This window comes from Siniperca chuatsi, linkage group LG11 (assembly GCF_020085105.1).
Source record: "Siniperca chuatsi isolate FFG_IHB_CAS linkage group LG11, ASM2008510v1, whole genome shotgun sequence".
Classification (NCBI taxonomy): Eukaryota; Metazoa; Chordata; class Actinopteri; order Centrarchiformes; family Sinipercidae; genus Siniperca; species Siniperca chuatsi.
This window is the reverse complement of record NC_058052.1, coordinates 6,245,662-6,271,647: the sequence shown is the minus strand read 5'-3', so window position 1 is coordinate 6,271,647 and position 25,986 is coordinate 6,245,662. Positions and strand designations below refer to the sequence as shown.

The 25,986-nt window shown below is 40.8% G+C and overlaps 2 protein-coding genes across 4 annotated transcripts in view; one reads left to right on the top strand and one right to left on the bottom strand.

Annotated features, from left to right (window-relative positions):
• Positions 1 to 3,144: 3,144 nt before the first annotated feature.
• epcam (epithelial cell adhesion molecule) lies at positions 3,145 to 6,315 on the top strand. The gene is made up of 9 exons (XM_044214732.1): positions 3,145 to 3,502; positions 4,267 to 4,371; positions 4,486 to 4,747; positions 4,855 to 4,920; positions 5,031 to 5,097; positions 5,218 to 5,316; positions 5,403 to 5,600; positions 5,731 to 5,775; positions 5,894 to 6,315. The coding sequence occupies exons 1-9, from the start codon at positions 3,442 to 3,444 to the stop codon at positions 5,915 to 5,917; spliced, it is 927 nt and encodes a 308-aa protein (XP_044070667.1). The 5' UTR covers positions 3,145 to 3,441; the 3' UTR covers positions 5,918 to 6,315.
• Positions 6,316 to 7,828: 1,513 nt separating this feature from the next.
• The window catches only part of plekhh2 (pleckstrin homology domain containing, family H (with MyTH4 domain) member 2), a 36,791-nt gene continuing 18,633 nt past the window's right edge, over positions 7,829 to 25,986 (bottom strand). The window contains exons 13-30 of one of the 3 annotated variants that reach the window (XM_044214727.1): positions 25,540 to 25,653; positions 25,094 to 25,180; positions 24,756 to 24,914; positions 24,453 to 24,533; positions 23,933 to 24,112; positions 23,621 to 23,729; positions 22,869 to 22,981; positions 22,421 to 22,600; positions 21,557 to 21,654; positions 20,519 to 20,696; positions 18,948 to 19,103; positions 18,766 to 18,863; positions 17,154 to 17,295; positions 15,251 to 15,387; positions 14,706 to 14,835; positions 13,877 to 13,963; positions 10,544 to 10,693; positions 7,829 to 9,624 (exon numbers count right to left, since the gene is read on the bottom strand). In XM_044214727.1, the coding sequence (XP_044070662.1) occupies positions 9,439 to 9,624; positions 10,544 to 10,693; positions 13,877 to 13,963; positions 14,706 to 14,835; positions 15,251 to 15,387; positions 17,154 to 17,295; positions 18,766 to 18,863; positions 18,948 to 19,103; positions 20,519 to 20,696; positions 21,557 to 21,654; positions 22,421 to 22,600; positions 22,869 to 22,981; positions 23,621 to 23,729; positions 23,933 to 24,112; positions 24,453 to 24,533; positions 24,756 to 24,914; positions 25,094 to 25,180; positions 25,540 to 25,653 (2,385 nt within the window). In that variant the 3' untranslated portion in view covers positions 7,829 to 9,438. Of the gene's footprint in view, positions 9,625 to 10,543; positions 10,694 to 13,876; positions 13,964 to 14,705; positions 14,836 to 15,250; positions 15,388 to 17,005; positions 17,074 to 17,153; positions 17,296 to 18,765; positions 18,864 to 18,947; positions 19,104 to 20,518; positions 20,697 to 21,556; positions 21,655 to 22,420; positions 22,601 to 22,868; positions 22,982 to 23,620; positions 23,730 to 23,932; positions 24,113 to 24,452; positions 24,534 to 24,755; positions 24,915 to 25,093; positions 25,181 to 25,539; positions 25,654 to 25,986 lie in introns of those variants that run through there. The other 2 variants (XM_044214729.1, XR_006379928.1) reach the window with 2 other exon arrangements.

Here is a 25,986-nt window from a genome sequence, read left to right as displayed (position 1 = left end):
TGTAGACAGATTTTAAAAAAAAAAAAAAAAAAAAAAAGAAGAAGAACTTCACCCCTTTCCTGGAACATTTGTGGTACATGGAAGAACTCATGGGGAAGAGGTGCAACACCTAACGTGACAGATCTGCTAACTCACGCCCTCTTTTGTGAGCTGCTTTTGATTCTCTTTAGCATATTTAAGCCCCACAAAACCGTATTGTCTTGAAAACAAAGCAGCTTGTTTTACCTGAATGATGTCTGGACTTGAAATTTCAGGGGCAGTGAAACGAGTATGAATTAAAAATCCTAATGCATGTATGAATATGTTTCAGTAAACCATCGTATTTCCTCTGAACACCCCTAGCAAATTCTAGCAAAAGCATCCCTACATCATAAGCTGACAGTACATGGACCAAGGTTTTAGCATATACAGAGGCGGTGTTTTACATTGTGTGGGCCCCATTGCATGCAATTAAAGTGACTTCATACTTGGAGAAGTATGGAGTTTTTTATATATTGTTTTTACCTTGAGACCAATTGTGACTGGCTTTAATCTGACAAGATCTACAATATTTAGTATTAATATTTCAGTCTGTGTACATTATCGAAGACTTGTGACATGCTTTGTGATAGACTTCAGTGTCTTTAAAGACTGTATTTGGGAAATACGCCTTTTCACTTTCTTGCTGAGCGTTAGATAAGATGATCTATACCCCTCTCATGTCTGTCTAGCCTGGCTTAGCATAAAGACTGAAAACAGCAGAAAGAGCCTAGCCTGGGTTTGCTGAAGATAAAAAAAAATCTACCTACTAACATTTTTAAAGCTCACTAATTAACATCTTGTTTGTTTAATAACCAGTGTATTTATGACAAGTTGTGGGCAGGACTATTTCTTGGCCGATTGCAGCGACTTCCTGAAGTCTCTGCTGGTTGCCTGGCAACCCCATGGCGAAAACAATACTACAAGAATAAGGCGGATAAGCATATTTCCTAATATGTCAAACTATTTCTTTAAAACAGTTCTTAATATGCTCCTTCCTAGTGTCTTAAGTGGCAAACAGAAAGCTGCAAAAATCTTGAAAAGCCTATGAAATATGGCGTAGTAACTGCCTGTTAAACAGCTTTTAATTAAAGGCAAGGCTATTACAGTTTAAAAAGACTACATCCACTCGCTTACATTTACAGAAAAAATAGAGAGGAACAATGTCAACTGCGAGTGTGAATAATCTGTCTAAAATCGCTGTTGTGTGTCTCATTTCAGGTGTGGTAGCTCTTCTTTTTTAAAGTTTTTTTTTATTTGATCCTCAAAGCAGGTGCTTACGTGTATACTAGGGCGAAGCTCCGCCCTTCCAAAGTAGTCAATTTGAAGTTCCCTTTATCGGCTAGGCCCGCCCCTGCTAAGTTACACTCGTATTTGTGATTTTGTACAAGCATTCCTCTGCTTTTAGTAAAATGGCAACTTTTAAAGCTAATTTTATTTTCTCCTCAGGTCCACTCTGCGGAGGCGTCTTCTCTTTACTTTTCTTCATTGCCCACTTGATTCTTGATGTCAACTAATGAATAAGGATAAAAATATTGGGTGAACTGCTTGTGAGAATGTTTCTCAGATAGATAATCTCTAATCTGAGACCTGAGGCTGTGACTCAGCTGTGTCATCCCACAGAGCGTGAGTCACAGCACCTGAGACATGTTTTCCCAACTTCTGGTTTCTGTCATGTACAATACCTGCTTGTACAGTTGGTTATGTCATCATATGTCCAACAGTGTCTCTCAGTTTATAATAAACAAGATACATATTTAGAAATATTTGATTAAACACTAAGCATTTTGCGCACGTAACGGGATATTTTAGGTGTATGGTGTAAAATACGAACAAGAACACACAACTTTGGACACAGCTAAATGGTTTGAATGTAGCACAAAATTTTATATATGATGTCTTACGAATGCAGACTGTACAGAACTCGGCTATTAACCAGGACCAAGAAGTACGACCACATCACACCTGTTTTAGCCTCTTTACATCGGCTCCCTGTTAGTTTTAGGGTTGATTTTAAGATCTTGTTGATTACTTTTAAGGCTCTTCATGGCCTGGCTCCAGACTATATTTTAGACCTTGTAATCCCTTATGAACCTTCACGTAGTTTGAGATCTTCGGGCAGGGGTCTCCTGTCTGTTCCTGAGTCCAGGATGAAAACTAAGGGGGACAGAGCTTTCGCCATCAGGGCCCCGAGGCTCTGGAACAACTTGCCCGAAGAAATTAGGTTGTCTGAGTCAGTGTCTTCATTTAAAGTCTCTTCTCAAAACACATTTTTATCTGAAAGCATATCCTGAATTTACCTGAACTGGCTGTTTATATTATTGCTTTTGTGTATTTTATGTATTTTATTTCTTTATATTTCATCATTCACTGTGGTATTTTATTTCTCTTGTTGTGAAGCACTTTTGTACTTTGTTTTGTGCTCTATAAATAAAGTTTTATTATTATTATTATTTATTGTCTAAATAGCTGAGGGAGCACCTACTACAAAGTGATAAAAATACAAAGTGCTAACATATCATACAGTAATATTATAATAGTACAATATAATATATTGGGAATATATGAATACAAGTTCATGAGTCACTATAAACTGTATAAGGTGATATATAACATCCTACAGGCATATTTCAATGATACAATGGACTATATAAATATCTTTACACATAGAAAGTCACTATAAACTGTGATGATTAACATCCTGATAGTGGTTCTTTAAGTATAAAGGTCACTGTAAACCACAGCCTACAGAATAAGACACAGTTTTACAATGATGATTAAACGAGGCAGAGGCATGTGACTAACAGGCATGTAGAGATTTTCTTTGGGGTCTATTTTAAATCAAAAGTTTGACAGAAAGTAAGGACATTTAGGCTGACTGATAAAAGAAGTAAACATGTCAACACAGAGAGAGAGAGGGGAAGAGGGAGAGACAGAGAGAGAGAGAGAGAGAGAGAGAGAGAGAGAGAGAGAGAGAGAGACAGAGAGAGAGAGACCAAATATGGCCATACCGGAAAAAAAGGTGCGTTTGAGTAACCACTCCTGCTCTCTTCATCAACTATGCAAATTAGAGTGACGTCATGAGACTACTTGTCTTATAAATTTACTTCATAACAGCTTGCTATCAGTTCGACAACAACCACCAAAAGAGATATAATCAATAAGCAGCTCTAAACAATAACTTGACTTTGGTGGTGCTCGTGCTTTTTTTTTTTGGAGAGTCCTTACCTTTGTGTGCGCGCGCTCGTTGAGTTTCTCTCCAAACAGGTTCGACCAGGACACACCTGTGAGGAGAAAAGGGAAGCCTTGTGTGCTCGGACGCCATTCTTCACTCAGTCTTTGACTTCTGTCGACGACGGACGGATAGACAGCCATCGAGGGAAACTTTCTTCAATATTTGTTTTAGGTTTTATCAATTTCATCATGACACTTTGGATTGCTCTCCTTCTCGCTGCCTTCGCGGCGGGAGCCTCAGCTCAAGGCTGTAAGTAGTTGGATTTATTAAACTTTATATGGCTAGAAATGTCTTAAACTCAGTTTGGGCTAGACATATAGCTTAGTTGTCATTCTACAATATTTTTATTTCAAGAACGCTTTCTCGGTACTTGAATAGCTTTAGTCACAAAACATGAATACTAAATTGAAATATTACCTTTTTTATGTCGTGTGTTCTAACAGGCTGTAACGTTAATTGTTCTCGAATCACCTTTCTTGCCTCTAGTGTAATGTTTGCTCGTATAAAGTGACTTCATTAGCGACGAGAGAGGGGGGGAAAAGTGTTTTGAAAAGCTGTTTGGATATCAAACGTAAATAGTTTCGTTGTCGAGTGGGGGTTGGGAGGCTTTGTCCCGCTCTTTGGGGACTTGCCTTTATGGAGAAACCAACGCCCAGGTGTTACATAAACCTACTAGTCTACCTGCTCTTCTTGCCCCGTTCTGTTTATAGGGCTATACAACAGGCAATACAGTAAATCCTTGACATGAAACAGGGTTTCACTAAGCCTGTGATACATTGAGTGTTTCTTGAGTCTTAACTAAATCATGCTGCATGCCTTTTTTTCAGTTATTTATATAGTCAAACACAATCCCAGTATAGTGATGTTAAGCCATTAGATATTTGAAATATGAATTGATATATTAACTTGATGTGCACTTCAGTTAAGAGTTCTTGTTAGGGATTGCTGACAGTTTTAATATTGATAGTGTTAATTTTGTTTCAGTCTGAATAACAACTTTGTTCCCTGCTTAGGTACATGTGCTTCTATAAAGTGGGCCACCTGTAATGATGCACCTCCATGCTCGTGTTCCATTTTGGTCGGCGACAACCTGAAACAAACCGTGGACTGCAATGCATGTAAGTAAATGATGTATGTTGTTATCAAGCCTGTAGCTTTCCTACCCCGTAGCCTTCCCTTTACAGGTTGTTTTGTTCTTGCCTGCTCATGATGATCTTTTGTTTCACCTTCAGTGGTCCCCAAGTGTTTCTTGATGAAGGCTGAGATGTACAGAGCTAAAAAGGGCCTGTCCGTCCGTGGAATAGGAGGAAAGCCAGTGGAGACTGCCTTTGTGGACAACGATGGCATCTATGACCCAGAGTGTGAGAACGACGGCAAATTCAAGGCCAAGCAGTGCAACAACACCGAGGAGTGCTGGTGCGTCAACAGTGCTGGCGTTCGTCGAACTGACAAGGGAGACAAGAATATCAAGTGTGAGAAGCTGGTGGAGACCTAGTAAGTAATTTCATCCTCATCAGTGTGGAGGACTGGTATAGTTATAGAGGATGAATAGTTTAAATGGTTAATGCTGAAATGTTAAAACAATTTGTCGTTTTCTCCAGCTGGGTCCGTCTTCAGCTGACACACAAAAAAGTGAACTCTTCAGTGGATGCCAGCAAGTTGAAGGTGTAAGTATATTTAACAGCCCTTTTTTAAAAGCACAACCACATTGTTAACATCAGTTCCAATATTTCATAATTGTAATTTCTTGCCTTTATTTTTTATTTTTTTAATATAGTGCAATTGCGGATGCCATTCACAAACGTTATGGCAACTTTAACAAGGACATGGTGAAGGACATCGAGGTGAGTGAGCATCCAACATGCGTTTTGGTCACATTGCTACATAATGTATTTACTTTTCAGAACAGCATTACTAAAATACCCCACTAATTGATTAACAAAGCATCCTTTCTCATCCTGCAGTATGACCCTGAGGCCCGCATGATTGTGGTGGATGTGAAGAAGCCAATGGGAGAACGCAAGAGTGACCTGACCCAAATGGCCTACTACATGGAGAAAGATGTATGTTGTGTGTGTGTGTGTATATATCGCTATACAGATAGATAAGACTGGCCCTGTAATTTTCATCATCGCCTCTCCTCCTGCAGGTGAAGGTGCTGCCCCTGTTCGCGAACCAGGAGAAGTTTGTGTCAGCTGTGGGAAGCCAGAATCTGGAGATGGAAAACATCCTGGTGTACTATGTGGACGAGGAGCCCCCAACATTCACCATGAAGAACCTCTCCGGTGGGATCATCGCCGTCATCGTGGTGGTGGTGCTGGCTGTGATTGCTGGCCTGCTGGTTTTGGTGAGTGCATGTAGCTAACCTGTGTGTGTCATTTATTCTGCTTAAGTGCAATGTAGATTTTCCTTAACCTGTAAGTCACTGCTTTGAGCCAAGCTATCAGTTTGAGTCCTAATTTTCTTTTTGTGTGTAGTTCTTCGCCAAAAAGCGAGAGAGTCAGCGGTACAACAAAGCTCAGGTGAGATGGACTTCCTTTAACTTTATTTTTCAGTGTCAATGTGTTAAAGTTACTTTTTGTACCATATAATTCCTGTTTAACAACCTGTTTTATCTGTTCTTGATCTTTTATAATTCAGCAAAGAGAGATGGAGGCCATGTAAAGTCTTCATTTCAGTGGGACTCTATGAAGAGTCAGCTTGTACATCACCTTTTTGGATTAACTTGTTTGCCGTGGGAGTGTGCCATTTTCACCATTTTACTTGAGAAATGCAAATTGTAATGGGACAATCAACTTGCTTTTTTTATTTTAATTTTCTTTTCTTTTTTTTTTTAAATGCTGTTGGCATTACTGGTGCCACCATTTATTTATAAACTGTGTAAAGTCTTAACGCATCATCCAATCTATATGCCATAAAGAACTGTGCTTTTTAAAATATGCCTGCCACATTTTAATGTTAGAACTTGGTTTAAATTCTACATCATAGATTGTACAGTTTCTTACTTATGTGTAGGTGTGTGTATGTGTTGGATTGTTTTTAATAAAAAATGTTTTAAAAGACTCACTGTGGTGCAGGCTATCTTTAATTAAAAAAAAAAAAGGGGGGAGTGAACAAGCTAGAGGAAGCCACTGCTTCTCACTTTAATTAAATAAATCTGCTGATACTCAAACCTGAAAAGTCAAAACAAACACTTGGTGTGTTAAGATGGGTACAGTACATGGACATTTTCCTCAAACTTCAAACCTCCCTTTGTCTCAGATGTAAGATGGCTGCTTTCATAGTGGTGGATTGTAATAAGCCTTTTGTTTACACGGCGCAGGTTGAATGGAGGTTTCCAAACAGATGAGGTTTTTCACTGGGTGTGGCAGCCCTGTTTTGAATGTGTCACTGTTCTGGTATTTGTTTCTCGGAAGGAAACCTTAATCCCTGCTTCTCACGGGTCATTTTTTATAACATGAATTCTCCTTGTTGACGTTCTGACAGAAAATACACCTGTTGCTCATTTCTTCTCAACCTGCATGAATGTAGTGAAAGATGTGTTTGAGCTGAGACTGTGGAATGAGAGTATTGGTGATACTGGTTGGCTGAGACTACCTTGCCACCTGTTAGTGTAGAGGGAGGTGGTTAGTCATTGCTAGCTGTATCTCTGAAACTGGCGTTGTGTTCAACCTGTCTGTCAGGTTCTGGCTCACGCAGCCTGTACACAACAAATACTGAGAAAGAGACTAGCGTTTTAAAGGGACTCAAAGCAACACCGCAGGGGCCTTTATTCACAAGTTAGGCGAAAAGTCAAAGTCCAGTATAGCTAAGGCGGCAGTGTGAGGTGGGAATTTGTTGCACAGCAAACTGCAAACTGGAAATAGGTGTTGTGTTGCACTGAACAGAATTTAGGTAAAAATATTTGGGTTTGTCATATGATCACAGTGCTCTAACAGAAGGCAACACTTTAGGAGGCAGGCTTTGTCACAATGAAGTCCCAGTGAAGTCTTTATTTGTCAAGCGACGCGAAGGCAATACGATGACAAAAACAGCCTGCTAACTGACAGTAGATATCAGCAATACATTTGATTTGCAAACATGAATATGGACTTCCTGTTTGATTCTTCTCCATTTCTACACTTTTGATAATGCACATTGTGAGCCAGCAGACTATTAGCATTAATCATTTGTTTATTATGTCTTAGTTTCCTTGCCGCACCTAGTCCCCCCCCCCCACACACACACACGACCCCCTTCATCTCCATAGCGACACAGGGACAATAGCATGTCTCTAACTAGTTCAGACAGGTTAGGTATCATATATCCTCCCCACCCCCTCCTCCCACCTCTCTTTCTCTCTCTCTCTTCTGTGAAAGACTACAGGAATGAGGGTGCGTCACTTGCTGTAAGGCACCTTGCAGGTATCAGCACGTCAGTTCCAGCGGCACCAACGAGGAGCAAACTGGATGGCAGTTTTGTAAGAAGAGTCTGAGTGTTTTGGTTTCTATGGATTTGGATAGCTTCCCAGATGGCATGGATTATTTATATGAATGGCTGAAAAAGGTTGTCTCAGGGATTTTATACACCAGTAACTTGTTTGCTGTAGTTTAGTTTATTCAAGCATGAGACTTGTACAATAATATAACACTTATTCCAAGGATGATTATTTTATATGACAAATAAATATAACACCTGACCATACTGACTGTATACAGGCATAAAATAATACTGGGAGGGAATATCATCTTAGTACCTTACATAGAAAATGTCCGGTTTTTCCAGTTTACCTTTAGGTTACATGGGTCACTATATCTGATCCTGTTGCTTCATTAAAATACCTTCACATTCTGTGGAACAAACAGAACAGAGAACACGGTATTTCTCTTTAACCCCATCAGCAGCCACCAAACATTTACACTAACCTGTTCCCTCCAAATCTGTCACATCCCCTTACCATCTTCCTCTAAATTACCATACATTAACACAGGGTTGATTTCCCTTCCCATACCCTAACCCTGCGTTACTTCACTAAGCGATGTCATGTGAAATACAGAGTGGAGGCATCTTGCTGATTTCAGTTATTCACTCCACCATAAAGCTTTGATTAAAGTTTCACCACTCTCCTGGGTATTCAGTAACTAAGAGCACGCAGGGTCCGAACTGGTTTCCTCTTACACACTTACAGTCAACACAGCCAACTCACCCAATCTATAGCTCATCATCCACATCTATTACATTGCAAACAGGGTTGACAAAACATGTACATTTTCACTGCAGTTGCTATTTCGGAACTGTTTCTTTCAGCTGCAGTCTGGTTACCTGTTATTGCCTCCCGCTTTCATCATAGTGTTCAGTATCCTTCATTATGCAACAAGATCTAACACTGTAAGGGTTTTAGTTCCTGGTAGAGTTATTGTGCCCTACAGGAGGACAGAAAAAAGATACAAAAATACCCTCTAAATGATTCCTTAACAAAGCGTCATTACCTCTTCTACATTGTGTACGACTGTGTATTATTTTTTTAGGCAGGAATACAAAAATGAACTTCAATTCTCACTGTTACAAAAGGAAATGTACCACACAGCACAGATAGATTAATGAGACATTTCAGAACACTAGCTCAGTCTGTCAATAAATAGCGTTGACTTTTTCTCTATGGAGTCAGCACACGAAAGCAACGTGTTCATCGGGGAGACAAAAGGACAAAAAGTCCTCGGAGAACGTTAAGCATTGCCTCTTAGTTGTTTCTCGACACCTTTGTCCCTAAGTATACAGCTTACAGCTCCAGTTTCAGCCCCAAATCTCATATGTTCTCTGAGGAAGGCACAAAGTCACCTTTCAGGAGAACAACTGCTTAAAATGAAAGGACACCAACTTGCAGAAATCCTGTATGATGATATCAGTAAACTGCTGCAACCTCAGCTGGGCTGTGATATCAGATTATACCAAACAGATAAAAGAGACAGCCTCGTCTGGATGGAGCGTCCATGGTTTAGGGAGACGGTATTTGTCAATGACAGTAGACAGAGAAGCAACCATTCTACATACCAGGAATTAATCTGACCCAATGAGACAAGTCTATAGGATTTGACTGATAAGAAAGAAGGGCTGTATGACAACAGAATCTGTCCTAGTGCAGCTGTAATTTTCTAATTTGAACAAGGTATTTCTCAGAGAGATCAGGGCGTGATATTTTCGTGCCGTCACAGCAGCGTGGGGGCCTTGCTGGGGCGTCCCAGTGCTGGTGGGGATTTGCTCCTCAGCTCTTTGCTCTTCAGACTGACGGGCTGGGCCACCATCAGAGCCGGGGCAGAGAGATGGTGGGCGGCGGCCTTCTGCTGATGAGCACTGTTGATGTAGCTGGAGATGAGGAGGGTGAGCTCCCTGATCTGTCGACGAAACAAAATGAAAAGGGATGTCAGTGTGTGTATTCATGGTGTGTTCATGCGCGTCACTCATAAATACGAAGAGTCAATTTAGAAAACTTTAATGTCGTGAGCTTTTTTTCAGGGGCAACAACAATACTGATACTGACTGAAGCTACTGATAGACAGCATTTTGTGACATTAAACAACTTAAAACTCCTCCATTTTCACTTATTTTCTTTCTTGCCCGGAGTTAGATGAGAGGAATAATACTACTCTCATATCTGCCTGTTGCAATATGAAACTGGAACCAGCAGCCAGTTAGCTTAGCTTGGCACAAAAACTGGAAATAGGGGGGAAACTGCTAGCCTGGCTAAACTAAGCTAACGGTCTGGTTCCAGATTCATATTTAATGGTCTGCTCATCTAACTCTCAGCAAGAAAACGAGGAAGTGGAGTTCCCAAAATGCTCATCTAGCTCTCAGCAAGAAAATGAGGAAGTGGAGTTCCCAAAATGTCGAATAGTTTAAACTAGATTCTCAGTGTTCTCAGTAGGCCACGGGTAATGTGCAGTTAGTAATGATTAAACTGTTCTAAGGCTGGCACTAGGCTGATAGATGTGTGACCACGTGTTTGTAATATGTACCTGTGATGTCAGACACTTAATGCTATGCAATGGAATGAAGTGCAACTGTTGGTAATACTGTGTTGTATTTGAATGAATACATGTTTTGTTAGTCAGGGTTTGCTTGTGACACATTTTCCAGTTCTACAATAAAGATTCAATCAAACTGCATCAAACCGTCATGTAGAAGGTGGATGAAATGGCTCCCACTAGGCAGCCCATATATTGGTAAACCCTACTTGAGCGTCTTAAGTGATGTGATAATTTCCACTTATCAGACACCAAGGCTCATGTAAAACCAGTCTGATCTCTCACTGACCTTGGAGGCGTCCATAGCAAACAGATGTTTCTCTGTAGGTTTGTCTTTGCTTGTGTTGGTACTGATGCTCTCTCCCACAACCAGCATGAAGTCCTGTTTGCAGCCTCCAAACGTCATCAGGTTCTTGTAGGTGTGGGACACCAGCGGTTTCTGAACACACAGATATTCGTGTTATGACAAACGATTCTGTTCTGATAAAGATAGAAAACAATGTGGCAACAAGGTTCATGTGGAGCGTTTGAGAGCTACATAAAAATCACGTTACTATCCCCCGTACATTCTTGTTAACATCTTCATATGTGACCTTTTTTTTTTTTTTTTTACTATGTGGGCAAGCGACAGCAAGTTTCACTTTCAAGCATTTTGAGTTGTTTCCACATCTTAGTCCAACTAATGCAACGTGCATTTAAAAAATGGAGCCGATCCCAGCTGACATTGGGCGAGAGGCGGGGTACACTGTGGGCGGATCGCCAGTCAACCACATGGCTGACACATAGAGACGGACGACCATTCACCCTCACATTCACACCTTCGGGCAATCTGTAGTCGCCAATGAACCTAACCTGCATGTCTTTGGATTGTGGGAGGAAGCTGGAGAAAACCCACGGAGGCACGGGGTGAACATGCAACCTCCACACAGAAAGGCCCCAGCCGGCACGAAACCAGAACCCTCTTGCTGTGAGGCGACAGTGCTTACCACTGCACCGCCATGTCGCCCTTGCTTCACAGGTTGCATGACTTATGGTGAATGGACTGTACTTGTATAGGGCCTTTAATGTCTTCCGACCACTCAAAGCACTTCACACTACGTGTCATTGACCCCATTCACACACAAGCTACAAGGTACAAGGTCATTTATTTATCATTTTACAACACAAGGTTGTATAATGAAATGAAAGTTTGTAGTGCCTTCATGCTACACACATAGAACATAACCGATCATTCAATTCAAAATTAAAATATAACATAAAATAAATAAAATATACAATATATACAGGAATTTATATGCATATACAGTATACATACACGTAAACACCCAGGAAATAATTCTACAGTACATTTTTTGAATTTGCGTCTGATGGAATGTAAACAGCAGATAAAGCTAGTGATGATAATGTGGTTTCCATCATAAAAAGTTGCAAAAGTTTGCCCGCGTTTGAGCACTAAGCATCATCGATGTAAACACAGAGTCCTCCTCCTTTCATCTTGCCGGAGTCTTGCGCTCTGTCAGCTCGGAACGCAGTCCGCCCGTCGAGTGCTTGATCCGGGATGGAGCAGGTCTCTGTAAAGATGTGGGCACAACAGTCTCCTGTTGTGGCCACAGGCTGGCCAAGCAACAGATTCCTGTTGCTTGGCCAGCCTGAGTCCCATTTCGTCCAGACCGGACATTAGCCAGGAGCAGCCTTAAGTCCAAGCTGGGCCAGCATGGGTCTTATCCCGGCTGTCTGTCCTCTCCTCCTGGGGCGATCACAGCAAGTTTGTATCTCTGCAGACCGGAGACTTTGACAGGGCGTGGTAACTGTCCATCATTTTTTAATTTGGCCAATCAGAGGCTTACAATCCGTCAGTCAAAAACAAATTTCACCAATACGCCACCTGAACCAGTTGTCAAACACTTTTTAATTCACTTCACAGTATTATAAGGGGGGCACACAAACAACTCACGCTCCATCCATCATTTGTTTTGTACGGACAACTTTTCAACTAGCTAGCATTAGCACTGTCTGCTTATCAACTCCTTGATCACAACAGAATATAGTAACTTTTACCACTGCTCATTTTAGAAAGGCCACCGCAAGAAAACGTGTTCTTTTATTAGATTATCAAACAGACAATAGATCATAGATGTTTTTTCTGGCTTCCAGCATTAGCTAGCGTAGCTAGCGAGCCTTCACTTTCCCAGGATCGTGCCCGGTGGGCGGAGAAGGGTCCAACTGCAGTCCTCCCTTCTGGGGCCACTAGTTCTGTGAGCCAATGGGGTTTGAGCATGCATAGTAGGGTTCTGTTATATGAAGTGGGCTACGTAAACTTTCACGTATTTCACCTTAGCAGTCCACCAAAATCTGTTTCTGAACAAATTTGACACGAGAAATAAGCAATCCAGATGATGAATCTTCACTCATATTAGCTCTCCAAGGCCTAATTTAAAAGTTTGTTCCGACTTTCGTAAGGCAAGGGCGCTACTGTGCTTCCCGTTTCCACTGCTTTTCTAGCCTGTTAGCTTACTACTATAATTTCCCTTAGAGATTAGCGAGTTAGCTAACATTAGCTTGCAGTTTACTGCATACAGCCTGTGGTAGCTCATTAGCCGCCAGCATCTGGCTTTCCAACAAAACTTGCGACGTGTGATTTCTAAAATGAGCAGTGAAAGTTATATTATATATATTCTGTTATGATCAAAAGTTGTCTACTTCCACTTGAAAAATGTTGATTAAAAACGTTGCTGTCTGTTGATACTTTGAACCTTTGACTAGAGCTGAAAACTTGGTAAGTTTGTTTCTTTGTGTCGAACCTCCCCCTTCTCCTATGAGAACGATGATTAGCCAAATTAAAAAGTGATTGACAACTGGTTCTGCCAGCGCATTGGTGAAATTAGTTTTTGATTGAGAGGACTGTAAGCTTCTGATTGGCCAAATAAAAAAAAAAAATTGACTGTTAACCCTCCCATTCAAAGTCTCCGGTCTGCAGAGATACCCTACTCGATCACAGCAGCCGCCGTGGTGCCTGCCTGGCCCGGTTGATCTGCTCAAGGTGCGCTGCTCTTTAATCCAAACCCCGGCTTCCTTTTCCGATCACATCGATGATGTATTACTGTCATAGGTAATACATGTTTCAGCAATAAAGCTAAAGGGGAAAAAACAGTAGCTAGCGGAGTTTGAAGGAGCTACAGGCCGCAGCATCTGCACACGCAGCTGTTGCCATAGTCAAAATCTTCTGATCCAGTCGATTTGAACAATTTGGGCTTAGCCCTTTAAATCAAATCCAATCAGACGTCATTCAATGATGTTTCAGCAATAAAGCGGAAAAAATAACAGATTAAAACAAAAGTGTAGTGAAGTTTTAAGGAGCCACTAGCCGCTGCATCTGCACACAATCATACACTGATGGCAGGTGCCAAATGCTCATCAGAACAAAGAAATTAATCAAATCATTCACACACCAAAGCACAGCCTTCAGGAGCAATTTCAGTATCTTGCCCAACAACACTTCAACATGCAGGCTGGGGGAAGCCGGGAGTGAACCGGCGAGCATCCGATTCGCGGACGACCTGCTTTACCTCTAAGCCACAATCGTATCTGGATAGGTGCAGGGACGAACACCAGAGATGCTTACCACAGAGTTGTGCTCCAGAACGCTGATACCATCTTCATGCACTGCCAGCCAAACACATACACCCTGCTCTGGAGAGGGAGTGACGGACTGAAAACAGAGAGAGAAACAGGAAGTGAGCTCAATTCCAAATAAATGTTCATAATATACTACAGTATGACATACAGAGAGTAAATATAAACGGTATGCTATTTAAACATATTACAATGTCACTGTTCTGGAGACACAAGAAGTGGATATACTGTATGTTTTGGATGGAGTTTATTAAAAATACAATAGTGAACTATAACTCCCATTACAGTAATGATGGTGTGTTCGACACAACTTCCAAGCGTTTCATCACAAGCACAACAGTCACTGTAATTCAATCATCCTGCAGCCTGTACTGTGAACACACCACATAGCTGTGACATCACTGTATGTTTAATCAGTGACCAAAAAAAATGGAAACCCGTTGTACAAGTATAGTACAATCAGTTTTTGTTGATACTGTGTCAGCGAGGTGTTAATTCAACTTGGTCAATGGTCACTTGTGAGTCATTTGCGGTTTTGTACTGAATTGCATTGTCTAGTATTTTGTTAGCTTGTGTCAAGATCAGAGTGGATAAAATATTAAAAACACCCATGTTGTTCAGAGGTTTCTATTTCTTTTCTTTTCTTTCTCTTCTCTGTGTACTGAGAGTTTATTCTGTTTATATGCTGCCCTTCATTTGTTCAACTCTATCATGTTTTTAATGTGAGCGCAGATAACAATACTTTGTAACTTTGTTTCTATCTAGGCTGATTATAAGATAACTTTAATTTGAGGTCAAAGAGATTACAGTTCACTTACCTCTGCTTCAAATAATTTGGCACCAAAGAAAGGCCACTTCCTGGCAACGGTCAGGTAGATCCTGACACACTCTGAAGAACTTCGACCCCTGAGGGAGGCCCAGCGGGCAGAGAGACGCTGCAGCAGTTGTCTGAAGGGGGGACAACACATTCAACATAATTTGATTACGATAATCTATCATGGCAGCAGTGTTTTGAACTTCTGCTGCATAATTTGAAAGATTCCTATTGTTTTATTCTACAATTTTTAGACATCCTTTGTGTTAATTAAATGTATATATATAAAAAACCTTCCCACTGAGATCCGATCGGACTGGATTAATATGAATGATGCCAAAAACTGATTCGAGTTATTGTGTGTTCAGGATGATTACAGGACAAATGAACTGCCAGGAACCAGCTTCCTGTGATAGAAAGCTACAGTTTATGATGGTGACAACAGATTATGACGATATAACTAAGTTAACGTACAAAAGAGAGACAATATCTATAATAGATGGCCAACTAAATTATGAATCGTAGCTAGTTTTCAGTGTGTTCTGGTACCTGAGCTGCTCCTCAGATGTGGTCCTGCGGTAATGTTTAGGGTAAAATCTGTCCAGAACCTGTTTCAGGGTTTGGTTAGACTTGGTTTGGGCTGATCCAGGAGCAGAGAAGGGACGTTCAAAATCGCCAAACTCCACCTGAACACAGACACATAAGTGTTATACTGTACTGGTTTTAAGGGTAGGGACTGGTCTACCAAACAACAATATGTGAAATATTTGTCACTTTTTTTAAATTACAAAACATGTATTTGGGGGCACAGAAGAAATACTGTATGTGCATTAGAGACGGCATTGTAAAATCAAAAACAAACTATCCAAGAGTTGTTTGTACTGCGTCAACAAGTCCAGAAAAAGGGAACTACAGAAAGCCTTATTCACCTTTAAAATCATACAGGTCTGCCAAAAGAAGAAGGTTCAGAAGAGAAACCAGAGAAAAAAGAGAGGCCTCAGAGGAAAGAAAAAGAGGGCTAAAAGCCCAAACCACAGTTTAGCCAGCCCATTCTACCACACCAGACAATACAGAAGATCAACACGCTGAACCCTTAATTGTTACTGATTAGTGGGCCTGTGAATCACTAATACCAGACGTTGAGCCCGCCTGGGGAAACGAGAAACCTTAAAAAGATGCACACGGCTGAAGAGAAGAAGACTGAGGAAAAGGATGAGCAGCCTAAAGGAGAACACAGTGACAGGAGATGGAGGTTTAAAAGAAATATAATTCCAAAGCCTTAAAAAGGAAAATGTATGCGAGTAATAATAATCATTTAACAATCACTGAATGATGCATGCAGTTAGAATGTATAATCATGAATATGGATTAAGACAAGTAATTAAGATTTAAGAATAATGATACTGTTGATTCTTTTTGAGTGATTATGATACGTTATAATGAAAAATGATTCCTGATAAATGATTTAAAAAAGCTTTTTACAGACTTTAATGAAATAAAGTTGATGTGTGATTGTTTGACCTAATCATAATGTATCTTGATGTGTGTATCATGAGAAAATGGGAAGAGAAAATGCTGATGAAAAATACCGGGGAAGGCAGAGCGGACACTGATGGCGGGGGAATAGGGAAATGCCTACATCAAAAGAGTGTTGATTTGTAAACCCTTAGCATATCAGTGCAATCAGTAATGGCATTTACCAAAATCGGCGATGTTATTATCTGAGAGTCTCTTTGCATGAGCTTCACCCACTAGCGAAAGACTTTCCAACAAACTTAGCCATGGGCTCCACCCAGTTGCTAAGTATTCTCCAACAAACCTACCAACACATACGAATCCTGATAACAACAAATTTGGACATTTTTGGACAACTTTTGCATCCAGTGCTGTCTACAAGAATCCAAGGGGGTCGTGAGTAGGCTAGTGTTAGAAAAAGATAGGAAAGGGATAGAAATAAGTGTTTGTTAAAATGATGTTTTACCATATTTTGAACTTTTTAATCAAGTTTTATTGGTCATTGTTGTAAGCTTTTGCATCTGCTAAATAAAGTACCCTATCTGCAGTTAAAGTAACCGTTTCATAGCTTTATTCTTTGCCCATTAGAGTGTTCTTGGCCTCTCCTCAGTAATGTCAAAATTCAGATTTGGTGTGACTAAGTCAGGTCCATAGACGAAGGCTCTAAGCGGTTGGTCTAAAAGTATATTTGCGCTCTAGGAAGAAGACAGTTAGTAGCTGGGCTGATTAGAAACCTGTTCTGTATATCCCTAGGCAGGCTGATCTCTACCACTTTGATGTGAGGCTGACCTGGGTTCCTGTACCAGAGTGCCAGGGTAACAACTGCTTGCATCTTCTTCCATTAAAGCCAGGACATACTGTATAAATTTAAAATATAATAAAAATGTAAGCAATAAATAAAAACATTTTAAAAAATAAAACTTTTTAAGTTTCAGACCTGGGCCAGCAGGGCAGCCATTTCCAGAGCCAGTTCCTTGTTGACAGGGAAGTGTCCCGCTACGATGGCCTCATTTGTCTGATAAGCCAGCAGCAACCTCTCCCTCTCTGACTCCCCCCTGACCTGGAGAGAGAAGTACAGCCTGGGGATGGAGAGAGAATGAGGGAGAGAGGTTGGAAAATACAGACATGGATGATGGGTGGAACATTATTGAACTTCCTTGGTTTGTTTGTGTTGTACTTCTAAAGAATAGAACTAGAACCATTTGGTCTCCACTACAAAAAAAAATGTAGCATTGCACGGACATGCATTAGAATAAATGAACTGAATACATTGTGCTGTATTCCTGTGAAGTGAACCATCATCAAAATGTACAGATATTCGCTGACCTCCTGAGAGAATTTGTGGCCTTGAAATTTTAAGGTTTTGTCAGTCTCACTGTAAGATAACGGCCATTAAAAAAAACCCTCTTTTTTATGCAAAGAACCTTGTAATCCAGAAGGTAACCTTCATTCATTTACAGCGAGCCTGTTTCCTACTAGGAGCTGTGTAATAATGTTTATCTGTGTATAATGGCTATACACTATGAAACTGTGTCCTAGTTAAATATACAGTAAAAAGAACCAGAGATATCCTTTTTTTTATTCCACACATTCTTCTTCAGTGTCAAAATCTAGCACTTACATTACCCACAATGCAACTTGACCGCCGACAGTTTTTTCAGAGATTCTGGTGTGTCATGCTAGGTAGCGGCTAATGTAGCCTTGAGAAGCTAGCCTCAAGCAGAGATGAGGAGCGGAATACAGAGGTCAGAGATTTGGGTGTTATGCTAGTAGCAGCTAATGTATGGTCAGAGATTCGGGTGTGTCATGCTAGGTAGCGGCTAATGTAGCCTTGAGAAGCTAGCCTCAAGCAGAGATGAGGAGCGGAATACAGAGGTCAGAGATTTGGGTGTTATGCTAGTAGCAGCTAATGTATGGTCAGAGATTCGGGTGTGTCATGCTAGGTAGCGGCTAATGTAGCCTTGAGAAGCTAGCCTCAAGCAGAGATGAGGAGCGGGATACAGAGGTCTGGTAAGATCACTTCTTTCTAACTCCACACCCCCAGATTTTTTTCATTTTCAAATTCGTAGTAGTCCTCAGACGTAACCAACGCTGACACAAATTACATAACTTGAGACAACCCCCCCGCGCCTATTTGGCATACCCAAATGGAAAAGCGGGCAGGTGGGTTTTCAGAGGTTATCAGACTTCAAACAGCTCCCTCTGGAGCCACAAAAGGTTTTATACAACTTTTTCACATATGCAATGGTACTCCCCAACACCTGTAAACTGACTTTGATGTATAAAATCCTGGAGTTCCCCTTTAAGTAACATTAACAAGTGGCCCTGAATATCTGCATAAAATAGTTTTGAATCTGAAAAAGATAGTATGTTAATTCCACACTAAACTATCAAATTCTCTAACCTTCCCTGCCAAAAATCCACTCTCAAAATCCCATGATATCCTGAGCCTGCATCAACATGTGGACTTAAATGAACCTGGCGTTAGCATATATGAATGTTAATCTATTGTGATTTGCCATCGCAGGGCTGGTTGGATCCTTCTCTACCTGTTCTTGTAGGTGAGGCGGACAGTCCTGGTGTTTTCAGACTTGCCAGTGTGCTGCTCCTTAGAGGCCTGCTCCCATTTGGAGATAATGTCACAAATCTGCAGATGATATGAAAAAGACAAATTTGGGTTAAGATATATAACACTTCGTATCTTTAAACATCACACGAATAAAAGATGCACCTTGATGCCTCCTTGCAGGCAGTGTTCCAGCTCTCGTCCAGTGGGGTCATCAGTGTACAAGCTGAAACCAGATAGCCCCGTTTTCCTCATGCCGGTGTCCTGGTTGAGGCGACACTGGAACTCGTCCACTGTGGTCGAAGCATCGAAGCTCACCACCTTCAATTAAATGCAGAAGACAACATGACAGAGATGACAATGATCATGGCAGTTAAGCTCCTTGTTTTGGAAAAGCTATGATGTTTAGTATTACTAGTGTATAATAGAGGTTCATTCATTTTCAAACCACTTAGCATAAAAAAAATCCTTTTTCTGACATTTGGACATGATCAAAGCTAAGCTCAGATAGCAAACGTTTCTTAAAAATTCGAACTCAAAAGTTTTCAACTTTGAATGGTGTTCGACAGGAAGTTCCAAATTATTTCAAATGATTTTTCCCCGTGTATCACATATCACATACATGCAGAGTCTGTAATACAGAGACACATCTTACTTAGATGCATGAGAATAAGAGAGAATCATTTCCTGTCTTGTCATCACCTAACAAGAAGCAGCTCTTTGAGGCACAGTGGTGCTTTAAGCTAAATGCTAACGCCAGAATGCTAACATGCTAATATGTTAATGTTTAGCAGGTATAATGTTTACCATGTTCAGCTTAGAGTGTTAGCATGCTAATATTTGCTACTTAGCACTAAATACAAAGTGCAGCTGAAGCTGATGGGACTCTCATGAGGTTTGAAGGTATTTGGAACCAAATCATTGGACAAACTAAAGTTTTGACCAGATGATGGTGCTAGAAGAAAAGTTTAAGGATCAACAAAGTTATTGCAATTCATCCAGATGGGGACATGTTAAAACCTTCATGAGTATACTGTGACGCAACCTCCGATATATGACAAAATAAGTAAACTACATATATAGTGTATGGAAGTAGCTAATGAGTGAGCCATCTCGCTTCCTTCTCATCTCTGTTGAGAGCTGCACATGTGCAATACCGATCGGGCAGGATGTAGGGAAGTGCTTTACTGAAAATATGTCTCTGTCAACCCTGAAATGCAAATTTGACAATGAAAACCGTCAGTTTAACTGCCAGGACTGGCTAGTATTTGTTTATTTTACCATCTCCAAACACCTGCTTTTTTTTTAACGTTCATTTGCATTTGTTTAAAATTTGTCATTACCAAAAACCAAAAAAAATAAGGTTTTAAATAGGCTGCTGAAAATGTCTGGCCCATCTACATTTCCTGGTTTTAAAAGTTGGCCCAATTGAATTTGTAATTGAATAGCCCTGATCTAGGCTATGATGTCATCCCTTCCTACATGCATACACAGAGAGACAGAGAGCAGGGAGTAACAAAAACAAACAGAGCGTACAGGTGGATGGCGGGGTGGGGCAGTGAAGCAGTGAGTGAACATGACAGTTTAAACACGCCGACAGTTGGATGTGTGTAAACTGTGTGTGACTTGAGGGTGTGACGTGAGAATGTAGCAGAAAGAGTCAAACTCTTAGCATAAACTAGCTTTGAAGGCTTCACTGTTATTATTATCTATCTCCCTGTGTGGTGTGTTATTACCTGGTAGGTGTTATTGAGGAAGTGAACAGGGACGCTGAATGGCAGGGAGTGATGATATGGATTCCTCAGAAGGATCGATAGGATCTCCATACGGGATGGCCTGGCCTGCCTCTCGCCCTTCTGCTGGGTCCGCTCCATAGAGCGCTGGCAGTAGATGGCATACTTACCCACCTCTGTCCTGAGAACAACAGGGAGACAATGATAAGGTGGTATATAAGTGGTATGCACATCATGTACACTTAAGCAGTAATTGGAATTTACTCAGAGCACCTTAAAACTTCACTAAATGATCATGTTAAATCAAGTTAGTGATCACCACATATGTTTATGCTGTATAGATCTACTGTTGTATTGCACTCCCATAAGGTTGGAAGACTCACAGGCAGGCATGGGACGCACAAAATGCAACTCACTCGCTTCTTTAGTTAGGCCTTCCCTGACTGGTAAACGCCCACATCTTTCAAGCCTCAAACCTTCACTTTGGAAATCAGCCTAAAAATTGCTAAAAACCAAATCCGTGATAACCCTGATGACATCATCAAGGTTCTTATTTTCTCAGACTTGACAAGACATTATAATCGGTGGACTTCCCCTTTTATGTTCATTGCATCAGTACATAAAGAACAATAATTCAAGTTGATTTACCCTTCAGTACATCCCTGGAGGGAAGTAAGGGAAAGAGCAGCCAAGCTCTATTCAGATACATGCACGGAAAGAAACCGTGACATGCGCTGTAGTTTGCGGTACGTTTGTGTGAGACAGAAGCACAGAGAAAAGTAACGTGCTTTAGCACAGCAGAGGCCACCACAGAAATGAGTACAGCATGATTTACAGTACTAAACTGATCGTAAAAGGATGAAAAGTAGATCTATGATAATGCTTTGTCAGTATTGTCTCATTTTAGTATGTAAGACAACTTGGGCCCAACGCGAGAGTTGTGAAGAGTTCGTTTTAGAGTTGAAACAATTAGTTTATTTGTAGTTTTTTTTTATGCCTTGGTTCTTTTTGCTAATGTTCGGGCCCCTGATGTTTTCTCACCTGGAGTCCCCGTGTCTTTTGAGGTGAACCTGGAGCAGCCAGAGGAACGGATGCTGAGGCAAAAACAGTCCCACACACAAGGCTAGAAACTGCCAGCCCTGAAGAATGACACACAAACACACTGTCGCCTAACACATTCTTTACAAACTGTCAGAGTACAAATTTGAGACAGAGAGTCTGTATAGAAAGCAGCAGAAGCATAGATGCAGCATGTGAGAGACAGACTGTAAAACTGCAGCTTGTCCTTCTTACATACTGCTTTACCATGAAACACTTTCCTCCTATTAATCACTGAGTTCATTCATGTACACTAGCAAGAGCTACTGGACTGTGTTACGACTCATTCTTTTGTCTCTAAATCCTGTAGCTGGCTGAGACATAATCCTGCTTTGGAAATGTACATCTCTTTCGAAACTAACAGGTAGCGCTGAACATCCAGCTTAAATTTTTGCCCTCTGCCGGTGTTGCTGGTATATCTGGTTGTTGGATATGGAAGATCACATGACTACAGGGTGACAGCGGAAGTGAGTTTCTGGTCTTCAAAAGCAGGTGTAGATTTAAAATGCCTTCTCTAACAGGAACTTTTGAAGACTTTCTATTTTCATATAAAAGCTCTTTCAGTAATCATAGCAACATAAGGGAGACAAGGCTCTCCAAAGTAAGGTTTTGAACTTAAAGCAATGATTAGCCTCACAGACTGAAGTGCTTTTAATGTTTCTTAAATTCAGTTCCTTAAATTAATTTACTCAGTGAACCCTGGTGATTCCAAACTTCTTCAGACAACCTGTACTTCCCATTTCAAATGGCAGTCTTTTCAGTAAATAGCGCATACAGCTGCTGCCACCGTGTGGTGAGAGTGCAAACCTGCAGGGGTCCCGTATGGCCGTGCGGCTGCCTCCTGCGGGTCTGTTTAATGAGCTGGCAGAAGAACTCATTCTGAAGCTCGGGGTGGGCCAGACACACCTGCAAGGCACTCTGGGCTAGTGAGACATGGTAGTCGATGGCCGGAGCATCGATGGCCACGTTGATGAAAAGCTGACAAGTCTGAGAAGAGAGATGATAGTTAAGAGTTTAAAAGACAGACGCAGGAAGAGAGATCATCTGTGTTTGTGATATACGATTCAAACATTGTTTAACATTCAAACATATGCAGCACAATGCTCAAACGCCTGGTCAAATCCTTTTTTTCTATGGAGTAAAACTGTGTAAATATAACATTTTCTGAATTATCACAAGATTATTTGTCCACATAGGGGTTTGTGGACAAAACGGCATATCAGTGCTATGTATGTATATGTGTGTGTATGTGTACCTTAAAGAGTTTAACGGCCTCTGTCTGCAGAGCTTGTGAAGGCAGGGTGGTGAGAGGAGACGACAGAGCTTCCTTACTGAAACACAACATGGGATGTCTCCAGATCTGAGAGTCTGAAAGACAGAGAGAGACGGACTGCTAGCTAAAGGCAATAATAAGCACGTCGTACAATGTGCGCCACACAAAAGGAAAAAGTAAAGACAGAAGCTGAGAGAAACATTTGTAAGAAACAAACCAAAACAAATAAGGCACTAGACGAATAGAAGTAAAAGCACATTTAGAAATAACTATGAATGAACACAAATTGAGTGACAACACGTTTAGTAAAAGATCCTGTGCAAAATAAAGCTGGAAAAGGCATACAGTATATGTATATGGAGGCTGTTCTAATGTATTTCCACCCGTACCTTTTATCCCCCCATCTTGTTTTGCATGTTAAATAGAAAAAGAACTAATGAATTCACTGATTTGTATTTAGTAATTTGTAATTCATTCTTTGTAATAGCTCCCGCAGGTAGTTGAAGGAAGAAGTTACTGATTCACACACTCAAGAACTCTGGTTCATGATGGTGTAAATTGTCAAAATCGTAAAAACTCTCACATCTCTTGATCGGATTATCTCAGTTATGATCGTGATGTAATATGATGTATGAAACTGAATTTTGAAAAAAAAAAAGTAAAAAAAATGCAGTCAGCTATTAGTAAAACACAATCAGAGACACAACAATAAAGAAATCATTTGGACGACTCACTTGGATCTCCATCCAGTTGGAAGAGTTTTCCTAACAGTTGTTCAAACTCAGTGCCGACTTTACCCACTGTGGTGCCCGCCGCCACAGACAGATGGTACAGCCATGAATCCTACAGAGGCACACATTAACATCAGTGATACCAGAGGCACATGAAATAAACACAAGACCAACAGCCAACAGATTTCCACATTCTTACTGAGAACAGAATTAAGCCATGTGATCAATTGTCAGTTTAAACTTATAATCAGTAAAATGTTCATGGGATCTTAAATGCTTTTTTTGCTAATTCATACGGAGGGATTGACGCTGAACCTTTTCGTGACGGGACTCGATGAGCAGGTAGGTCGGCCCTTGCTCTTGCGGGTGGATGGCGATGGTGAAAGGTGCCACCTGTAAGCCCCGCCCACACGACTTGAGGTCGTCATCTGAATCTCTTGACCTGTCTACCTCCTCCACCCGGGCCTCCCACAGCTTAATCTGACCCAGGGGGAACTGGGAACACACACAGAAACATACACACTCAAATAAAGTGTTGCACCGCTGAAATAAAGCTTACAGATCTTCAGTCCAGCCACTTACCGCTACCGTTTCATGGAAACCTTACATCTTCATAAATGTCAGATTTTTGAGGAAACTCACATGGACTCACTGAGATTTATTACTTGACCTTACAGACATTTTTGAGCCTTGGTTACATGAGCGCAGATGTCATGCAGTTTCCCAAGAAGATTACGTCACTTCAGGTAAAACATCGAAAATATGAACCCCCGACAAGAGCATTCCAGTTCTGTCTCCACATCAAGACTTAAGGAGGTTTTGCGTTGAGTCTTACCTTGTCGTCTTGGCTGCGGAAATAGTACAAGGTTTTGCCAATCAGAGCACACCAAACCCGCTTAGAGTAGCCGTGCTTCACCTGCCATAGACAAGTACAAATTTCAGTAATCGCAGTGGCCACAGTGACAATCTAACAGGAAATATGTGGTGGTAAATACATATGAGATGTAGAAATGTGCGTGAAAACTGTTATTGCACACAAAACCGCCTTTTCATTTTGGTAAAGTTATGTATTTCGAATTTTTTTTTCTTTTATTTTAGGCAGTGCAACGTTTAAGGTCACATTGGTCAGTTGTTGGACCTTGATGAGCAGTCCCTTCATGCCGGGGCGAATGTCCGGCTGGGTGAAGAGAGGACTGGCAGCTTTCACCCGGAGCACGCTCTGCAGCACCCTGAGCCACTCCTCCAGCAGGTTAGGAGAGTCCGCCTTCAGGTAGTACACACGCTTCCCTGTCACTATCTACACACAGCAACGAAAACCAGAGCGAAGCCGAGGATGAGTAAGGGAATCAGAATCCTCTTTTATTGTGCAACTGTATTTTGTGATTAAAGGGGTCAAGGTTTGACTAGATATCAATTTGTTTGAGTAGATATATGTATTCAATAGTGGACAGAACTCTCAAAATAAGGGTCGAATACCTGGAGAACTTGTTTTCCCTCTCCACGGGCGATGCTGCTGGTGGCGTTGACCTCGATCTGACCCTGAGGTTTCCTGATCACATCGCTCTATGGGAGAATGATAAGGTTTTACTCACTGCAGAGGTACAGACCTACAGCCACTGAGGGTGTCTGTCAACAGAACAGTAGATTAATATCATTCATTCCACATTTAATAACAAGAAACTAAAGATATAAGATAATATATAATATAATGAAGGTGCCAATAAATAGATAGATACATATGTTTATAACTAAATGTTATAAATCATAACTTAGTGTTAAGCAATAAACCTGTGCACAAGAACATTTTATGACAAGGTACCACGGTACCAAAAAGATCATTTAAAAAAAACACTCAAATTTAAATGGTGTGACTTCCATAATAAAGCAAAACAATGAAAACTAAAAAGTTGTAGAAAACCCACTGGTGACTTATAGTAGAGCAGCTCTCCGTCTTTGAGGACAAACCAGCGTCTCTTCCAAGTTTTCTTCCAGGTCTTCACCATTTTCAACAGGTAGCCTGACTTCTCCATTGGTTCCTACAAGATACAACACTGTTCAGTTGTTTGCAGTACAATGTACAGTGCGAGGGATAGACGAGTAACTAAAATATCCAGAAATATTCCCTCTTACTGTTCAGAGATTTTGGAGATTTTACATTTAATGGGTTATTAACATACTGAGGTCATCATACTAATTTATTTTGCTTTATGTCTAAAATACAGTCTATGTAGTTTCTTATATGTGCAAAAATAATGCATAAGTAGGAATATAAATAAATAAAAGTAAATCTGTACGGATCAGTAACAAAACAAGAATGTATTTTGAACGCCAGTGGGGGTTTTTTTTGCCTTTATTAAAGTCAATGCAAA